Source organism: Apaloderma vittatum, unplaced genomic scaffold, assembly GCF_000703405.1.
Source record: "Apaloderma vittatum isolate BGI_N311 unplaced genomic scaffold, ASM70340v1 scaffold15141, whole genome shotgun sequence".
NCBI lineage: Eukaryota > Metazoa > Chordata > Aves > Trogoniformes > Trogonidae > Apaloderma > Apaloderma vittatum.
Window position 1 is genome coordinate 118,165 of NW_009697504.1, and position 16,083 is coordinate 134,247.

Sequence of the window (16,083 nt, forward strand, 5' to 3'; positions counted from 1 at the left end):
CCAGATGAACAGTAAATGAACCATCCACTCAATCCACAAACAGAGTAGCTAGTGGGAGGTTTTGTTTTTAAATAAAGATGCTACTGATTATACATCAGCAAGAAGTCAAGTTGTGAGGCATTAACTAGCATGCTCTCATCTCATTTTCTCACCAGCAACAGGATTCTCAGATCCAAGTTTTATTGCTCAATAGCCACACCTTCTGCCAAAAATCACAAGGGAGCCAGGGGGAGGGGATGGCAAATATGAAATGGGACAACAGCTGTCAAGGTAATTTGATAGCAGCAATGGCTTCTTGAAGCAGTGGACACTCTTGAGAATGTGAGCCAAGGCCTCCAGGCATCCACAGAAAAGCCAAGTAAGATAAAGAGCTCGGTGAGAGAGCTGATACAGATGTCTGAGACAAAGAAAGAACAAAGAAAGCCAAGGCCATCTAACTTCTAAGAACTTCAGTTTTCCAAACAAAAGAAATCTCAAAGCAAGTGTCCAAATGAACCCTCCCAGCCATGAAGACAAACCATCTTTTGTTCAAAAAATGTTTGCAAGTTTTCCCAGTACCCTTTACAAAAATGTCTCAAAACTACAACATTCAAACAGAAAAGAAGAGTGAAGAATGAGATAATGGATTAAAAGATCAAGTCAATAGTCTTCTATAGGTTCAAATCTAGCCCAGCTTCCACTACCAAGCAGTCACCTGCGTTACGAGGCTCACATAAATTAAACAGGTCAATTCCTAACAGACCGGTGTCCACAGACAAAAGTTTCATTGCTGTGTCCATAACACAAAAATATCCAAAAGAAACAGTTATCATTGGAAACCCTAATAATTTCCATCCTTTTAGTTGAACTGCTCCTCTAATGAGCCACCACTTCAACAATGAGTCATATGCTTTGGTGGAACAGCAAGAAAGCTCTTTCACCTGTGCCTGTGTGTCACCTGCTCTAGTAACAGTAAACGGATCACTGACACATGCCAAAAACACAGGGCAGCACAAACAGCAAGTCAGGAACATCTTAGCTGTGGCAAAAGCAGCAGAGGGAAGTCAGCTGCTTCAGCGATTATTCTCATCAGTAGGTTTTACTCTATTTTCCCCCCTTATTTTTCTATGATAGCTTTTATTTTCTGTATTTTATGATTTAACCTTCTCTCACACACTGAACAAATTTCAGTCCTCTCACTTTCCCTCTTTCCAGACCTTCTGGATTCCCCCATAGCCAGGCTTGTCTTAGCAATCTCATAGGAGTTTGTAGTAGCTGGAAGAAAAGGAAAAAAAGAAAAATAGAAGCAAACAGAAATGCTCATGGCTTTTTTCAGTACTATTGTTACCTGCTACAGATGTGCTATATATCAAGGAACACGATCATTGCAAAGATGCATCTGTGTGTACATGATGCAGATAAACTGTTTCTTCATGATGACATCAGCATTTTGATAGACACTAACGCAGACAGTCACGTGAAAACCAGCTTATTATGATAGGGAAAACAAGAAACAGATGATGACTGGCTTCAAGAATTTAATATCAAATTTTAAATCAAACTGAAAAATTAGTTTAATGTTCAATTTCTCCAATAAGATCTTCAAACATTGTACCCAAGCACCCTCCCTGTTGTCAGCAGTTACTGGTTTGCTCTGTCAGGGCTGCAGAGTTCCCCACAAGCATTGCAGCTCCTTTTCCTCACCCTGGAGGGACAATCTACCACTGCTTTTGTAAGCACTTGCTAAAAACCCTCAACCAACACAGGAACTTTTGCCTTAAGCAGAGCAGACACCAGTCACTGGCAGAAGACAGTGGCTCCTGCAGGCCTCCTGACCCTCACGCTTGCAGATAAAGAGAAACCCCAGAATGACTGCCTCGAAGCCAAACAGGTTTAACAACCCTTCACCATCTCTACAGCACAAGGCAATTTGTTCGGTATGTCACAGGTAGAAATGTGCGTGCGTTGGGGCAAGGACAATAGACACCTACCCCGTGCGACTTCACAAGGTTAACGACTCAAAGGTTGCGACACTCCCATCTCTTCCTCGCCCAACCTTCAAGGTTGCCTCACCTAGTCCTACCATCACTCCCTCCATCTCTGTTCCAAATCAAAGTGATTAAAAAACAAGGAAAAGTAATTCTCTCTGAAACTAGAAATCTATTTTTGCCACTTCTGGTAGCAGCTTTTCCAGTGAGGTTTCTGAATTGACACTTCACTGGAGGACACCTTTCCCTCACCTCTTCTTTTAGTCAGTCAAAGGAAGAAGAGTGAACTAGTCCCTGTCCACCCCTTCCCTGCACAAAACTCCCAGGATCATGTCGCACTGTTCCAGTCACGTCCATTTTCTGAATGGGACAAGCAGTAAAATGCTCAGTTCCTCCATCCTGTTCCTACCTCCTACGTCAAAGAAAACACTAAAGAGCCAGGATAGAGCCAGACAGATCAGTATGATCACAACCACTGCAAAACTATTCGTGCTAATGCAACACAAGGGTGCCCTTTATTAGGAATCCAGCATTAAGTTTCTGTAGTAACAGAGACTTTAATCAGACATCGGTCATTAATAGAAGCATGGAGACATAGTGCTAAAGGTGTCAACAGGACACAGGTTGTTTCAATTCTGTGCCACGGAGTCCAGCCTAGATGGCGACGTGCATTTGGGCCCAACACAACCACCAGAGCAGCAGCAGAATCCAGTCTCTGCCAATTTATTGCCATTTTTATCATGCTTTTGTTACCATCTTGTCACCAACAAGAGAAAAGGAGATCTACTTGCATATCCCCTAAGACTGGGAATTTAACCAATAACAGGCATGCCACTTAAAAACTTGCCTACTGGTTTTCAGTCCAGCAAAACAGAAGAATATTTAGTTCATAATCAATCCTAAACTGGGCATTATTTTAAAACTGTCTAAAAACAAAAGCCAAGAAGCATAGGATAAAAGGATGAATGGCACCTCTGGCACAGTAAGGAAAAAACAATGCATTAAAACCTCCTGTGTCACTAAGAGGTTAGAAAGCACCTAGCAATCAGCTTCACAACATCAATTTTAATATCCATAAAGATATTACACAGAACAAAGTGTTAACCACACTGGCTCCCACAAAACCATGCAGTTGATACAAGTGAAGGGGACAAAAATTAGTCCTCATTCTACTGCAAAGCAACTGAAGCACAAAGAGAAGGCATCATAGTCTATATGTAACTTTGGACATCGCTAGGAAATCCAAAAAAATCAAAATCTCCATTTTATCATTGCCCAACTTTCAACTCACTTGAAGTGGTTATGCCCTTGATCTCGTTGGGTCATTTTTCCATTTTAGAAGAAATAAAGAGAGAGGAATAGGAAAATTAAATCTCCTATATGCTTTAAAGTCAGTTTCATGAGGTTACAAAAACAATCTATTCCTATCTGCAAGAGAGTTTGCATCTAGTCATGTCTTCAGGTGTTTTATGTCCCAATCATGCTTAAAGCCACAGAAAATAACAAGAGATGAGAATTACTTTTGTTAGGAGAGTTGTTCACGAGCATTACCACAGCAAAAGCTCTTGCTCCCAGAAACTGCACCCTGCCTCTAGCTGTGGGACTACAAGTTTAATCACAGCACACACTCGTTCCCTGTCACAACTACTAACCCACGCAGGAGAGGATGGTTAAGATAACTCCATTTGTCAGAAAGAATCTCTTGAGTTTAAAGCACTTCATTCGCTCCTGAAAGAATGTTCATGCTGAAGCTTCCTCTAAAACCTGGCAGAACGCTGCTGTTCTAGTGTTTTTTCAGAGGAAATAGACCTAGACCCAGACTCAGCATAAACAGCACCCAAGTCCACAAGCCTACCAGCTTGGGCCCTTTGCTCGGCATCCTCTTTTAAGCCTTTCAGGCACTTCAAAGCACTCAGCAGTTTCTGCTGATCAGGAGGTAGATGGAAGTATAAAGCAGGGTACCTGGATGCAGCCTCCAATACTTCCAAGTGTGTTTTCATCTAGAGATTAATTGGATAGTGGGAAAAACAGCGAAGTACAGAGCATCATCAATAGAAACTTGGGAAATGAGACATTTCGTTATTCTCTCTAAACTATGCTCACATTAAGATATTCCAGCACAGTTACTAGTTCCAGGACGGCTGGGATGCATCAGGGATGCAACTAGACAACTTCCCCTTCTGTATATTTTCTTTGCAACTCTTTGGTTGGAGCCTGTGCATTGCATGAGGCTGAGAGAGCTATTAGTCTTGAAAGCTCTACTCCCAAATTCTTTCCTTTACTGGAAGATGTGAGGTTGATGATTGGCAAAGAAGAAATGTATTAAAGCCTCTTACCACTGGACCATGTTCAAATAGCAGGCAGGCAACAAATCTGAAGCCAGTTTTCAGGCCAGGAATCAGAAATAAAAATGCCTTTGACACTCAAATATATGTGTCTTCTCTCCATCCCACACCCTTTCTCACTAAAAAAACCCCAACAAACAACAACAACAAAAAACCAACCAAAACCCAAAACCTACTCCACTGTTCAAAGATGACAGTAAAAACTGGAAAATTCAAAACAGCTGCTCTGGAAAGAAAGAAAACAAACAAACAAACAAAAAACAGGAGCAGAATAGGGCCATTGACATGAGAGCTCTCCTAGCAGGACTTTCATCCTATGCACAGCAGGTTTGCCCCTGAAGAGAGCAGGAGAAGAGATTGAGATTTCCAGCCTGTGATGCATCATACAGTACAGGGAAACCTTTATCTCCACCCTTAACCCCAGAGGCATTGGAAAACACAGGAAAAAAGAAAGCTACTGTATTTGCTTGCATGTTGGCTGCAGACACTAGAACTGGTTCAACCCTACGATTGGCATCAAGCAACAGATTGCTGTAGTTCTTGGAGACTGCATGCATTATGTGGGTAATTAAGTTTTTTCACTGCCCCAGCTGCCTTCCTGAAGCTCTAACCTTAGGGGATTCCCACGTTATGAAGCTTCACCCTCCACCAAGACTACCCACAGGGTAAGCTGTGCAACTTCTCCGTTTCCAGGTTCTCCTTGGGAGCCTTCAGACAATACAACACAAGCTGGATTAAACCAGTAAACTAATGGCAAAGCAATTCCACATTAGTAATCGTAATCCCCCCTGGGCCTTTGTCAACTGAAAGACCTACGAAACTGTCAGTCCTGATTTTGATAGAGAGGTGGGCTCCATAATACGAAAATGGAATAAAGCTTTAAAGCATGTTGTGATGTCTGTAAGGGTCACAGGAAAACACAAATACACTAGTATAGAAGAAACAGAAGTAGGCTCTGCTCTACACATGATCCAAGGTAAGTCTCTCATTTCTCTTGCAAGTAGAGCACTCAGACTTTCAGTAGCTGAAGCTGAGTCTAAAATATAGACAATGATTTTGATATGGATTCCTCTGGCAGAAAACCCATTCTTATACTGTGAGCAATTCTTCAACCCTAAGAGAAGAAAAAAAATACTCTCACTGAGCAGTGTGAAGTTCCTGAATCTGGCTGTGGATTTATCAGTGTTTTCAAGCCTAATCACTCGAAAAGGCTCCAGGCAAACGAGAAAATAAACGAGAATATAAAAGTTATTCCCCATGAGAGCAGGGAACCAGCATTCAAAGACCAGATCACACCTGAAGAGCAACATAAATCCCATACTAGTACAGCCATATAGTCCATATAGTGACCTACTCACAGGACCACTGCTCCAGCCTCCAGCAAGGCATCCCTTACTCCTCCCCTCTGCTGAAGGATAAGCAAGGCCTAGGCAGTAACTCTTCATATAACTGGTATCTTGAGAGGTTCTTCTTCCCCCCTTCCCCACATACCACAGCAAGACACTAAAATAAAAGCTGAATGTCAAAAAGCTTTGTGTCTACACACACCTCAGTTACACAGCAGGGGAAATAACTCACACAAATTCTTATAAGCAAAACATATCACACTAATTCATCCACCCTGAAGCAAAAACTTAGCAACGTCCCTTGGAGTTCAAGCTAGAGCTACTGAATAACTCTAATTCACAATTTAGGCCTACTTCAACTACAAGGTACAAAAATTGAACTGAAGCCTCTTAAGGGATGCCCTGTAATACCAAATGAACGCCCCTCTCTGCGCTTGCTGTGTACAGGAATCGTAACTGTAAGAGCTGTATTTGCTTCCAATGGAAAGATGTCCCAAGCTAGATAGGAAAAACTAAGCCTGCAGCTTGCCTAAAACCAACAGCCACCCCTACTTTTGACGCGAGATTGTAAATTTTTATCAAGAACAAGTTCACACCAGCAGATTTTCTTCCTTTTCTGTAGGAGACTAGAAATTGCTGACAAGCAATTCACAAGCAATAAAAGTGGGCAACAGATCATCCGTGTCCTCACATAACTGGCGTGGAAAGGGGTCCTGCCAGCTCCCTTTGGGCCAAGGGCTGCACTTTGAACCCCTCAGTGCAAAGGGCAGGCAGGACAATCTTCTGAAAGCAGGAGGTGGAGTACTGGAAGGAAACCAGAAATGGCAAGATCCTTCTTAAAATTGTTTGCTGGGAACAGAGTATCCAAGGAAGGCAGAGTCAGCATTTTGTTCCCCTCATTACCCATGGGCAAGTGGAAAAAAAAAAGCCTAGTTCCCCTCCAGAAAGATCAACAGTCATGGATGGCTCTGCCATATCACTGTAAGAGATTGTACCACCATAAAAAAAACCCCTCACTCTATTTAAAAAAAATTTTAAAAGAACTCTACAAGCCAACAACTTTCATTCACACTTGCCGTATGAGAGAACCTCAAGCAAGTAGGAGCCCAGTCTTGACGCGTGGTTCACCCTGCAGACAGCAATGTTACAACACCACTCTCCTTTGAAGAGTAGATCCTCTAAGGACTGCCAGCAAAGAAAATGTGGTGCAATCCCAACGGAAAGCATTGCAGAAAGCATTGCAGACCTATACAGATCTTTTGTACTAAACGTATGCGCTCATCTTCTGGCTCCAGCTCTTTTGGCTGGAGCAAAGCTCTTGCTTGGTTAATTAGTAACTGCAGCAGAACCTCGTTAACTTGTAACTCCTGAGGCCTCAGTAATCACCAGGTTTCAGTTCCCAGACTGACAGACATCACACTTGGTCTGCCCTTCACAGTACAATTCCTTGATGAAAAGGGCTGTTGCTTCATGTTTAAACACTGAAATTATTATACCCGTATAATAACTCACAAGCAAATAATAACATTCAAAGCAAAATGCTTTAATACAAAGAGACAACAAGTAAGTGCCATTCGCACAAGCTTTCTTAGCTTTGAGGTTTCTGCTCAATCTAGGGCTTGGGTATTTTAATATAAATTGGTTGCAAGGAAAGTTGTTTTTCTAGTATTCTTTCACTAGTCCTCTCAGGCAGATACCATCACCACTAGGGAAAAAGACTGACTCATGTCTTTAAATCATAAAAATAACCACAAACACCCATGTGAGAATCCTGATTTCCAACATGCCAGCCAACCCAGACAGGTTGCATACTGAAACAACGCAGTTGTCAAAGACAGACAGCCCATATGATGTCCCATAGACAACACAGAAGTGTGGTAAATGCTGAAAGCCATTCTTCTCTTCACTGAAAAACTGGCTGCCTATCAAAATTCTGGAAGGCTGCCAGGCAATTTTAACACAAAACACAAGAACAATGGCTCAAAGTTCTCCAAGGGCCCCTACTAGTGATTCTCTAGAGTGGAAAGCTACTACAGAGACATAAACAGTGAAGAGAGTACTTTTGAGTAAAAGAGGACAAAAAAGGAAAGAGTTGGTGGAGGCAAGTTTGGTAACAATTAAAGCCTCTTTGTTATTGGGGACGAGGAATGGAAAGACAAGCTGAACCAGTCAGGTACATGCAACTCCAGTGGTGAGTCAAAAGAACATTCAGTTTGTCTCCAAGAGAAATCTCTCTGCCATGCATCCTTCTGATACTGCAACTCCTTGTTTCAGGTTGGAGTGTCAAACAGGGACCTGGTTCCTCAGGGGCCACTTTGTGAAAGACACAGTGCAGTTGCACATCCTGGAGTCATAACATTTATGGGGCTTTTTTTGGTGTTTTGGTTTAAGAAGCTATGAGAAATCTTTCAATATACTTTAGTTTCTCTGCCCCAACTCATAACAACTACTTTGAAGAATGAAAACTTCATTACTCCATGTTGTGCAAAAAGCCATTTAGAACACTGAGCAGTTTCTCAATTTACCTGCCCCATGCCACCCCTTTCTCTTCCCATCTCTAAGATGACCTACACTGAGATGACTAGGTCATCTCTTCCCCTTATAGTTCCTTAATGACCCTTCCTTTTCACACCCTTCTTACGGACGGTCTGTATCCCATCACACTTAGCCCTAGATTATTCCCAGCTTGGCTTCTTCTGCCAGCAACTATTGAGCCATGCTGATTTCTAGGCCAAGTGAAAAGGTGGATTCCATCATAAGAAAGTTAATGACAGATTTATGCATCTCTTTTGCTATTATTATGTATTGCTGAAAAGTGAAACAAAACCCCATCACCAGATAGTCCTGGAATGACCTTGGCAGGAGCCAGGCTGGATCAACCACCTGATCTGGGACTGTTAGCCTTGTGCTCTTGGCTGTAGCTCATTAGCACCAAGTATTTACACTTCTATTTGTAGCTGGTAGGCTGTATTTCAGGACCTTGTCAAATTAACAGGAGTGCCAGGTCATGCTCACCAGGGTATGGTTCAGAGTACTTCAGAGTATTTCATGTTGAGGGCTAGTTTTACAAGCTCCATTAGTGAAATTGGGAGGGACTCAATACTAGAAGTGAGATCTCATTAAGTACTAATGAAAAAAGCATGGCAGCATGAGATACAGACTTGTTCAACATGCTGCTAAGCCACTCCTTCCGTTCAAGCCCTACTTGATGGCGCCTGAGCAACTGTAAAACTGACTTATGACTCTCAATATTAAGCATACGTTGCAAAGTGTTTCAAAGAGGTGACATAGTGGGACTTCAAGTTCTCCAGGCTTTAATTCCACTGCACTAGAAAGTCTGCCTTCCAAGTGGGCAAAACAAAGTCTGACACTAGCCAAGACCAGAACGATGAGCAGATCTTCTCTACAGTTTAATGACATTGATGCTCCGAGCTACATGACCTCGTAATCCCTCCTGCCAATACTCCCACTTACTATAACGATTCCTTCAATAAAGAAGGAAAGTGACTGGGGCTCATCGCACGTATGAAGTGTGAGGTGGCTAACTCCCTCAGTTTCTCAGTTACCAGTTAGAGTGATGTCACAGCCTACAAAACAAAATCTACCTTTGGAGGGCTTTATATAGAAGTCACAATCAGAAACAACCTCCTTCTGCCACTAGCACTACAAAGCTACTGACAGGTGATAGCCTACTACTGCTATTTGTCTCTGTGCAAGAGAAATAAGCATCTAAGGTTATTTATTAAAGACACTATCTTTAGCTCCAGAACATCCTGAATCATACCCTGAGATCAGTAAGTTTCTGGGGTGAACAAAACAAATCTGCTTTTTTCTAACACTTTCTCTAAGCAGCCACAGCCATTGTCAGACACATACTACTGCAGAGGGTTCACTGTCATGGTTCTTACACTCTTAAGAGCCAACTGAAGTTCACTGAGAAAAATCTTCTGATCCTCAGCACCTCTCGTGCAGAGAAATACTGAAGCTTAAAAAAATCTCAGCCCTGGAAGAATTCCGCAATGGTTAAACTACCCAGTCATTTCCCCACACTACTGAATTTGCTCAGAAGTTGACATTCTGCCTCTTCTCTGTATTCTACTCCAAAACTGGATGTGAAATGCTGCTGGCTGCTCAGGCTGACCTGAAGTTTACATCTCTGCCTATTACAGATAACCTTTACAGATACAGAGAAGGCAGACAGGAACATGGTTCACTTGTGGTGGAATTCACTCCTATCAGCTTCAGCACAGGAAAGCATTTGCTAACTTAGCAAACACTTGAAGGTAGGAAAAAGCAACTCCTTGTCTTTGCTGAATGACAAGAGTTGCGAGAACCTGTTCAAAAGCAATCGAAGAATCATACCCAACACGAGCGTCAGATTCAAACCTCTACTGCTCAAGCCACTGAAATCACTTACTCCTCCTCCCTGCCAGCCACCCGAACCGCATGTTTCTTTCTACTCTCAGCAGCAGAATGGAGCCTCCAGCTGGCCTCCTCACCAAGGCCAGGGCGAAGGAGCCCTGCTGTTCCCCAGCAGCATCTCTTCCTCTGGTCCCTAAAAAAGCTTCAGAGCAGGGAACCCAGGAAGAACAGGAGCTGTTCTCCTATGGGCTCCCCTTGACGCCTCCCTCCAGCATACCAGCAGGAGGGCTGCCTGCAGGAACCCACATCCGCTCCTCTCCACTGGAACGAGCACGCATCCCCCAGGAGCTCTGCAAGGCCAGCAAAGCTCTTGGCAGCGCCGTACCTGCGGGTGCTCCACTGCCAGACAGCCAAGAAACAGCTTGTCACGAGGCAACCCCCACCCCCACACGCAATCTTTGTTCAGGGAACAAATCTGCAGGCATATCATGCTAAGTCTTCTGCATCTCGGTGGCAAATTCTCTCCCACCTACCACACCCTTACTCTCTGTGCACACACACACACAAAAAAAAAGTCTCCATGCCAGATCTCCTCAACCCCCTTCCCTTTATATGAATTTCCCCAGTCAGATCCGAGAAAGTGCCTTTTATTAGCCAAGCAGACTTGAAAACGATATTGTTTTCCAAAAATGAGTTTTACATGCCTTTGATAATCCCAGAAGGGATTTATGTAGTTTCTTCCAGTTTGTCATAATACTGCAGTCACAGGCTTACACAGAAAAATGGCTCAGGAGGCAGACAACCTGTTAGATAAACTTGGAAGTGAGCATTCAGATTCATTAAATAAAACTTACTTATGGGAAGTCTGGACTCAGATTCATAAAACCTGAAAGGGATCAGGAAAGAAGCTGCCTACAAGCCTGTTCCAAGCTGTAGCAGAAAAGTAAGTGACCTAAGAACAGAAAAAATAGAACAACAACTGTAAGGCAGAATTTTGGATCCTCTGCTCCCTCAGAAGTAAGGGGTTTATGGTTCAGGTTGCTAGGGCTTGGTTTTCTTTGGAGGGCAAGAGGAAGAGATGTACAAAGCTTTTTCTTCAGGTCCTATATCTCCACTAAATACAACCACTAAACATACATACTGTTAAAAACAGACAATACAAGATCAACAGAGCCTAAAGAGAACATCATCAAGTTAAATCTGAGAAGGTTTTTAGGAAAGAAAAAAAAAAAATCTTTTAGGGTCTAGTTGGCCATGATCTTAATAAGGGAAGGTAGGAACTTTCTCAAGGCTGCCATGTTATTCAGAAAACATGAGCTTGGAACTGCTGCACACAGTTACTGTGACTTCTTTTATACAGGCTGTTAACTCTGATCTGTAGTATAACATAATAGTGGAGACAGATATAAATAAGATCAAAACATATGACTCAAAATCCCCAGATAAAGAGGACTCCAGTTGAGAAACTTGCTCTCTGAAGCCGGCCAGGCCACCAGGAAAGCAGCCATACAATGGCTTGTAGAAAGTGGGCCAATCTTAAAATATTAGTATTACAACATGAGGCTTTTCAAACTGAATTCTTGTAGCTCTGGCAGGCAGGGAGCTAGAAATAGAACACTTCGGATTCAGGATCACACATGCAAAGATCTGCCTGTGAAAAACACCAAGAGCAAGTGCCAGAGAGCATTTGAGCAGAGACCTAGGAAAGCTGTCAAAAAGGGGAGGGAGGAAAAAAAAAAGCAAACCCACACACTTGTCAACAAGAAAAGGAAGATCAGTGGAGACAGCTCACTATTTTTTTTTCCAAATATGACTTTGTGGCTCATTCACTCCCTGCTGCAGCTTAGGAGCCAGGACACAAATCAATTTCGGAACAGGTAATGCCTTGCTCCCCTTTACAGCAATGGCCATTGTCATACTAGCTGGAAGTGGACGTATTTCTAATGAGATCTCTCTTTGCGCTGAGCAAGTCAAGCAGGTTATTTCCTAGGTCAGTATGATGGGTACCATACACTTCCTTGCATTAAATTTGAATGATTGAATGTTAGTAAGTCAAACACACAGTCTGCTCAACTTGTAGCTAAAGAGATCTGACCGTGCTAGTAGAGCTTTAAGGTCTGTTGATGGCAGTAAAAACTTGCTTCTCTTCCAAAAGTTATTTATTCATTTCTTTGTAAGAAGAAGAGAAACTTTTAGAAGTAAAGCTTTTTTGCAGACTGCTTCAGAAATCATTTTTACTCACACTTTGAGATTAGAGCAACAAGGGAGTGGGAATGTGTGGCAGCTCCCTCAAAATTTAAGTTTCTTGCCTGGCAGCATGGAAGTGAAACAAATACTTATTTTGCAAATGTAGACAAAGAACATTAATAATAGGCCCACCACCAAATCCTCCAGCTGTTCAGCCTAAGCACCAGAACAGGTATGGAACTACAGATTCCATCTTCCACAACAGCATTAACGGCATATACCTGCCATGCTTGGCTCTCAGTCTCCTCCTCCTAAGCTTTCATTCTGTGTTTAGAGTAAGTATGTTCTGCTCCAGCCCCAAAAAGTGAATTTCAAAACCCCACCTACCCAGCTAATGACCAAACTTGTTTAAAAATAAATAAATAAACCAAGCCTCTCTCCTTAAATCAATTAAAGTATTCAGCTGACAGCACTATCACACAAGCTGCCCATGGCACCAAATGGTGGTAGCAGGAACCTGGGTGGGGAAAAAAAAAGAAAAAAAAGGACATACATGTGAGTTTTGAAGCAAGCATACAGCGGCGGAAGGTCAGTGCAGTGGGAAGGGAATGATCAAAAAGCATAAGCTTATTTATTTTCAACACCCTAACAGAAAGTAACATGCAATTTGATTCTCACCCGCAATTTGTACATTCTCACGGGAATTTGGCAAGGTTGCTCTGAGGAAGAAAGTTTGAAGAACTCTTGCAAAAGACGCCGTGCTATGCCAGATCAAGCCAGCTATCAGTTATTTACATTCATTTCAAAGGACACAAAGGAAGTCATTTATTTCCACCATATCTGCACTTTTAAATAGAAACCAGTTAGGATAGAGACAGCCCCAACATCAGGGCTTGTCAATACAGACCAACCAGCATGGGTATTCTGGAGTAAATATTTAAGCACAACCAAATAATCCTGCATTAATTCACAACTACAGGGGCTGTTCCAGGACACAGCAATCTCAGGAGGGAACACACATATTAGGAAGTCATCCTAAACTTGTGCTACCGGGACATTTCCTACTGCAGTCAAGGGAAGTCCTGTGGCTATGAGGGAAAGTAATCTCTATTCTGCACCTCCCAAGCCACCCAGGTGAATTTTTAGCAAGTCTATTTTAAGCACAAGTTTCAGGAACTGTAAGGAGCCGTATTCGACTTAGCCACACTTGCAGGATTAAAATGTGCACCTAATTCTCCCAGCTATTTATAAAAAAAAAAGGCTCCTGCATTAACACAGAGGGGTGCATTTCATCACTTTCACACAGGGGAAACAGTGACCAACATAATATTAAGTTCTTCAGACACACTGTTACAAACAAAACTAGAAAAAGCACAAGTCTCTCTGTAGGTTAAGGACTCCATCATGCTATCTGGAGTCCAAATAATAGAAGCACCCTATAAGCACACATGCAGCGAAATCCATCTTTACCAGCCTACAGTTAAGTGGCCTAATTGAGTTTCCGAGATTGGAGCCGCAGATCCCATAGCGCAGAAACCACAGCCTCATCTCTCCTCGACAGCTCTGAATCCCCATCACTGCGCAGAGGCAGAAAGATATAAAGAAAATCCTTGCTGCACTGGTCAGTAAAAAGCTGAATTATGTTCACCTTCTGTCCATGGAGATGAAATAAAACGGAGGACACCAACGGGGTAACCCTCCAAATCCCTAAAACTGAGTTAAGCAGAAAGAAAGACATCACACACCATGCTGTCAGAGCTCAGCATGTGAACAAAGTAGGACCTGAAATTTAAGAGCCGACTTGAATTTATCATCTAGAAAGACCATTCGCCAATTTACAAAGTACTCTTCAGGGTAACTCTTGTAGTTGATAAAGGTGAACTTAAGTACTCCTCGGTAGCTGAACTGTGAGGTCAGTTCAGCCAGATCATCTCCCAGGGACTGAGCTGCTCGGCGGTACTTTGATCAGATCTCTGCAGGTACAATCAGCTCCGTGGCACTCCAATGGCCTTCAGTTTTCCAGCACGGAGTCCACACACCCAATCTGTTTGAAATTTCACTTAACTATTTCTTTGAAAGCACTTTCCTACACAGGCCACATAGCATTATTATTTGGCTTGCAGAGAGGAACAGATTTAAAAAGGGAAACAAAAAAGGTTGGGGTGTTGGTTTTTTTTTTTTATTTTCTCATAGAAGCAAAATCTTTTAACAGGAATTAAGACACATTTGTCAGGTCAACACCTTCTACAATCAAGACAAGGCCAGAAAGCCTCAGTCCCATTCTGATGCAGCTAACAAACATACTGCAGCAGAGAGGGAGGAAAGGTCGAGTCTTTGCTGAGCCCACGCTCCTGGAGGCAGAGGGGAGAAGACCTGTAATTCGAAGGGCAGCAAGAAGAGGTGCTTTCGAGTGTATTTTAAGACCCTGAAACTATTTACGAGTTACAAGACCAAAGCGTCAATCAAAATCAGTGGAACACGAGCAGAGAGCTGAGGTCAGCCAGCTGAGTCTATGAATGGAGCTAAAACGTCTTGTTTATCGGAGCACGTGTGCGCGCACTGAAGCCTGAAAGATCCCCAAGCAGCCCACCCGCTCCTCACTGTCAGGCCAGCTGAAAAAGCATCGAGAAGACACAACCAAGGAACGGGCGCGGATTCCCGTCAGCGGTTCTCACTATAACGGACAGACGAGTGGAAAAAGCAAGAAAGAAAACAACCTTGCTTGGCACCACGCCCACATACACATCCCAGTGCAGAGAGGAAAAGAGGCCGGGGGGCACATACCAGCCACGCAACAGCTTTTTGGTCGAGAGATCGGGCAGACCCGGCAGACGCCAAATTACTGGCCGCTCTCTGTCCTAAACACACCTTCCCAAAGCCCTCCGTGAGCAGGAACCCAAGAGGCCTCTCTGCAGAGGTCTCTCACCTCAAGAAGGTAGATGCTGACCACCACCAAAGGAGCACCTCATGCCCCCACAACCCCCGCCACAGGCACGAGCCCACCTTTCTTGAACTCCTCCAGCATGGCATCGAGCTTAGTGTCGTTGAAGACAAAGTGCAGCGGGTGGTTGTAGAAGCGGGTGATGGTCTTGAGCTGAGTGCAGTCATCAGGGTCCACAAAAGCCAGGTCCTTAACAAAGAGCAAGTCCACAATGTTGGAGCGGTCACCCTCAAAAACGGGGATGCGAGTATAACCGCTCTCCATGATCTCAGACATAGTGTTGAAATCGAGCACAGCCTCGGCAGCGATCATAAAGCAGTCTCTGAGGGGAGTCATCACATCCTCCACAGTCTTGGTGCGCAGCTCCAGGGCTCCCTGGATAATGTTGAGCTCCTCCTTCACTAGATCATTATAAGGGTCGGTGACACGCAGCATCTCCAACAACTTCTCACGGTTATAGACCGTGCCGATCTCCTGGCCCAGGACACAGTCCAGCAACTTGCTGACGGGGTAGGAGGCCGGGAAGGTCATCATCATGAAAAACTTGGTGAGGAAGATGGTGTTGGCGCCCACGGCCAGACCGTGCCGAGAGCAAATGGCCTGCGGCACGATCTCGCCGAAGATGACGATACCGATGGTGGAGACCACCACGGCCACCAGCCCGGAGCCGGCAATGTCGTCCAGCAGGATGGTAAGCGTAGTGTTGACCAGCACATTGCCCAGCAGGAGGGAGCAGAGCAGATAGTTGCCCTGGCGGCGCACGGGCTCAATGCGCTTGGCGTAGTTCTTCTCTTTGTCGGTGCCGCAGTTCTGCACGATGCGCAGCTCCATGGGGTCCAGGGCCATGAGGCCCAGGTTGAGGCCGCTGAACATGCCCGAGAGGCAGAGAAGGAGCGAGATGAAGATGACCTGCAGCCAGAAGGGCAGCAGGAACT

At 43.8% G+C, this 16,083-nt stretch overlaps 1 protein-coding gene across 1 annotated transcript in view; it reads right to left on the minus strand.

The window, feature by feature from the left end:
• Positions 1–16,077, minus strand: part of CNNM2 (cyclin and CBS domain divalent metal cation transport mediator 2) — a 115,633-nt gene extending 99,556 nt beyond the window's left edge. Inside the window, exon 1 of the mRNA XM_009877659.1 lies at positions 15,197–16,077. Coding sequence (XP_009875961.1) covers positions 15,197–16,021 — 825 coding nt within the window. The 5' untranslated portion in view covers positions 16,022–16,077. The remainder of the gene's footprint in view (positions 1–15,196) is intronic.
• Between the last annotated feature and the right edge of the window lie 6 nt (positions 16,078–16,083).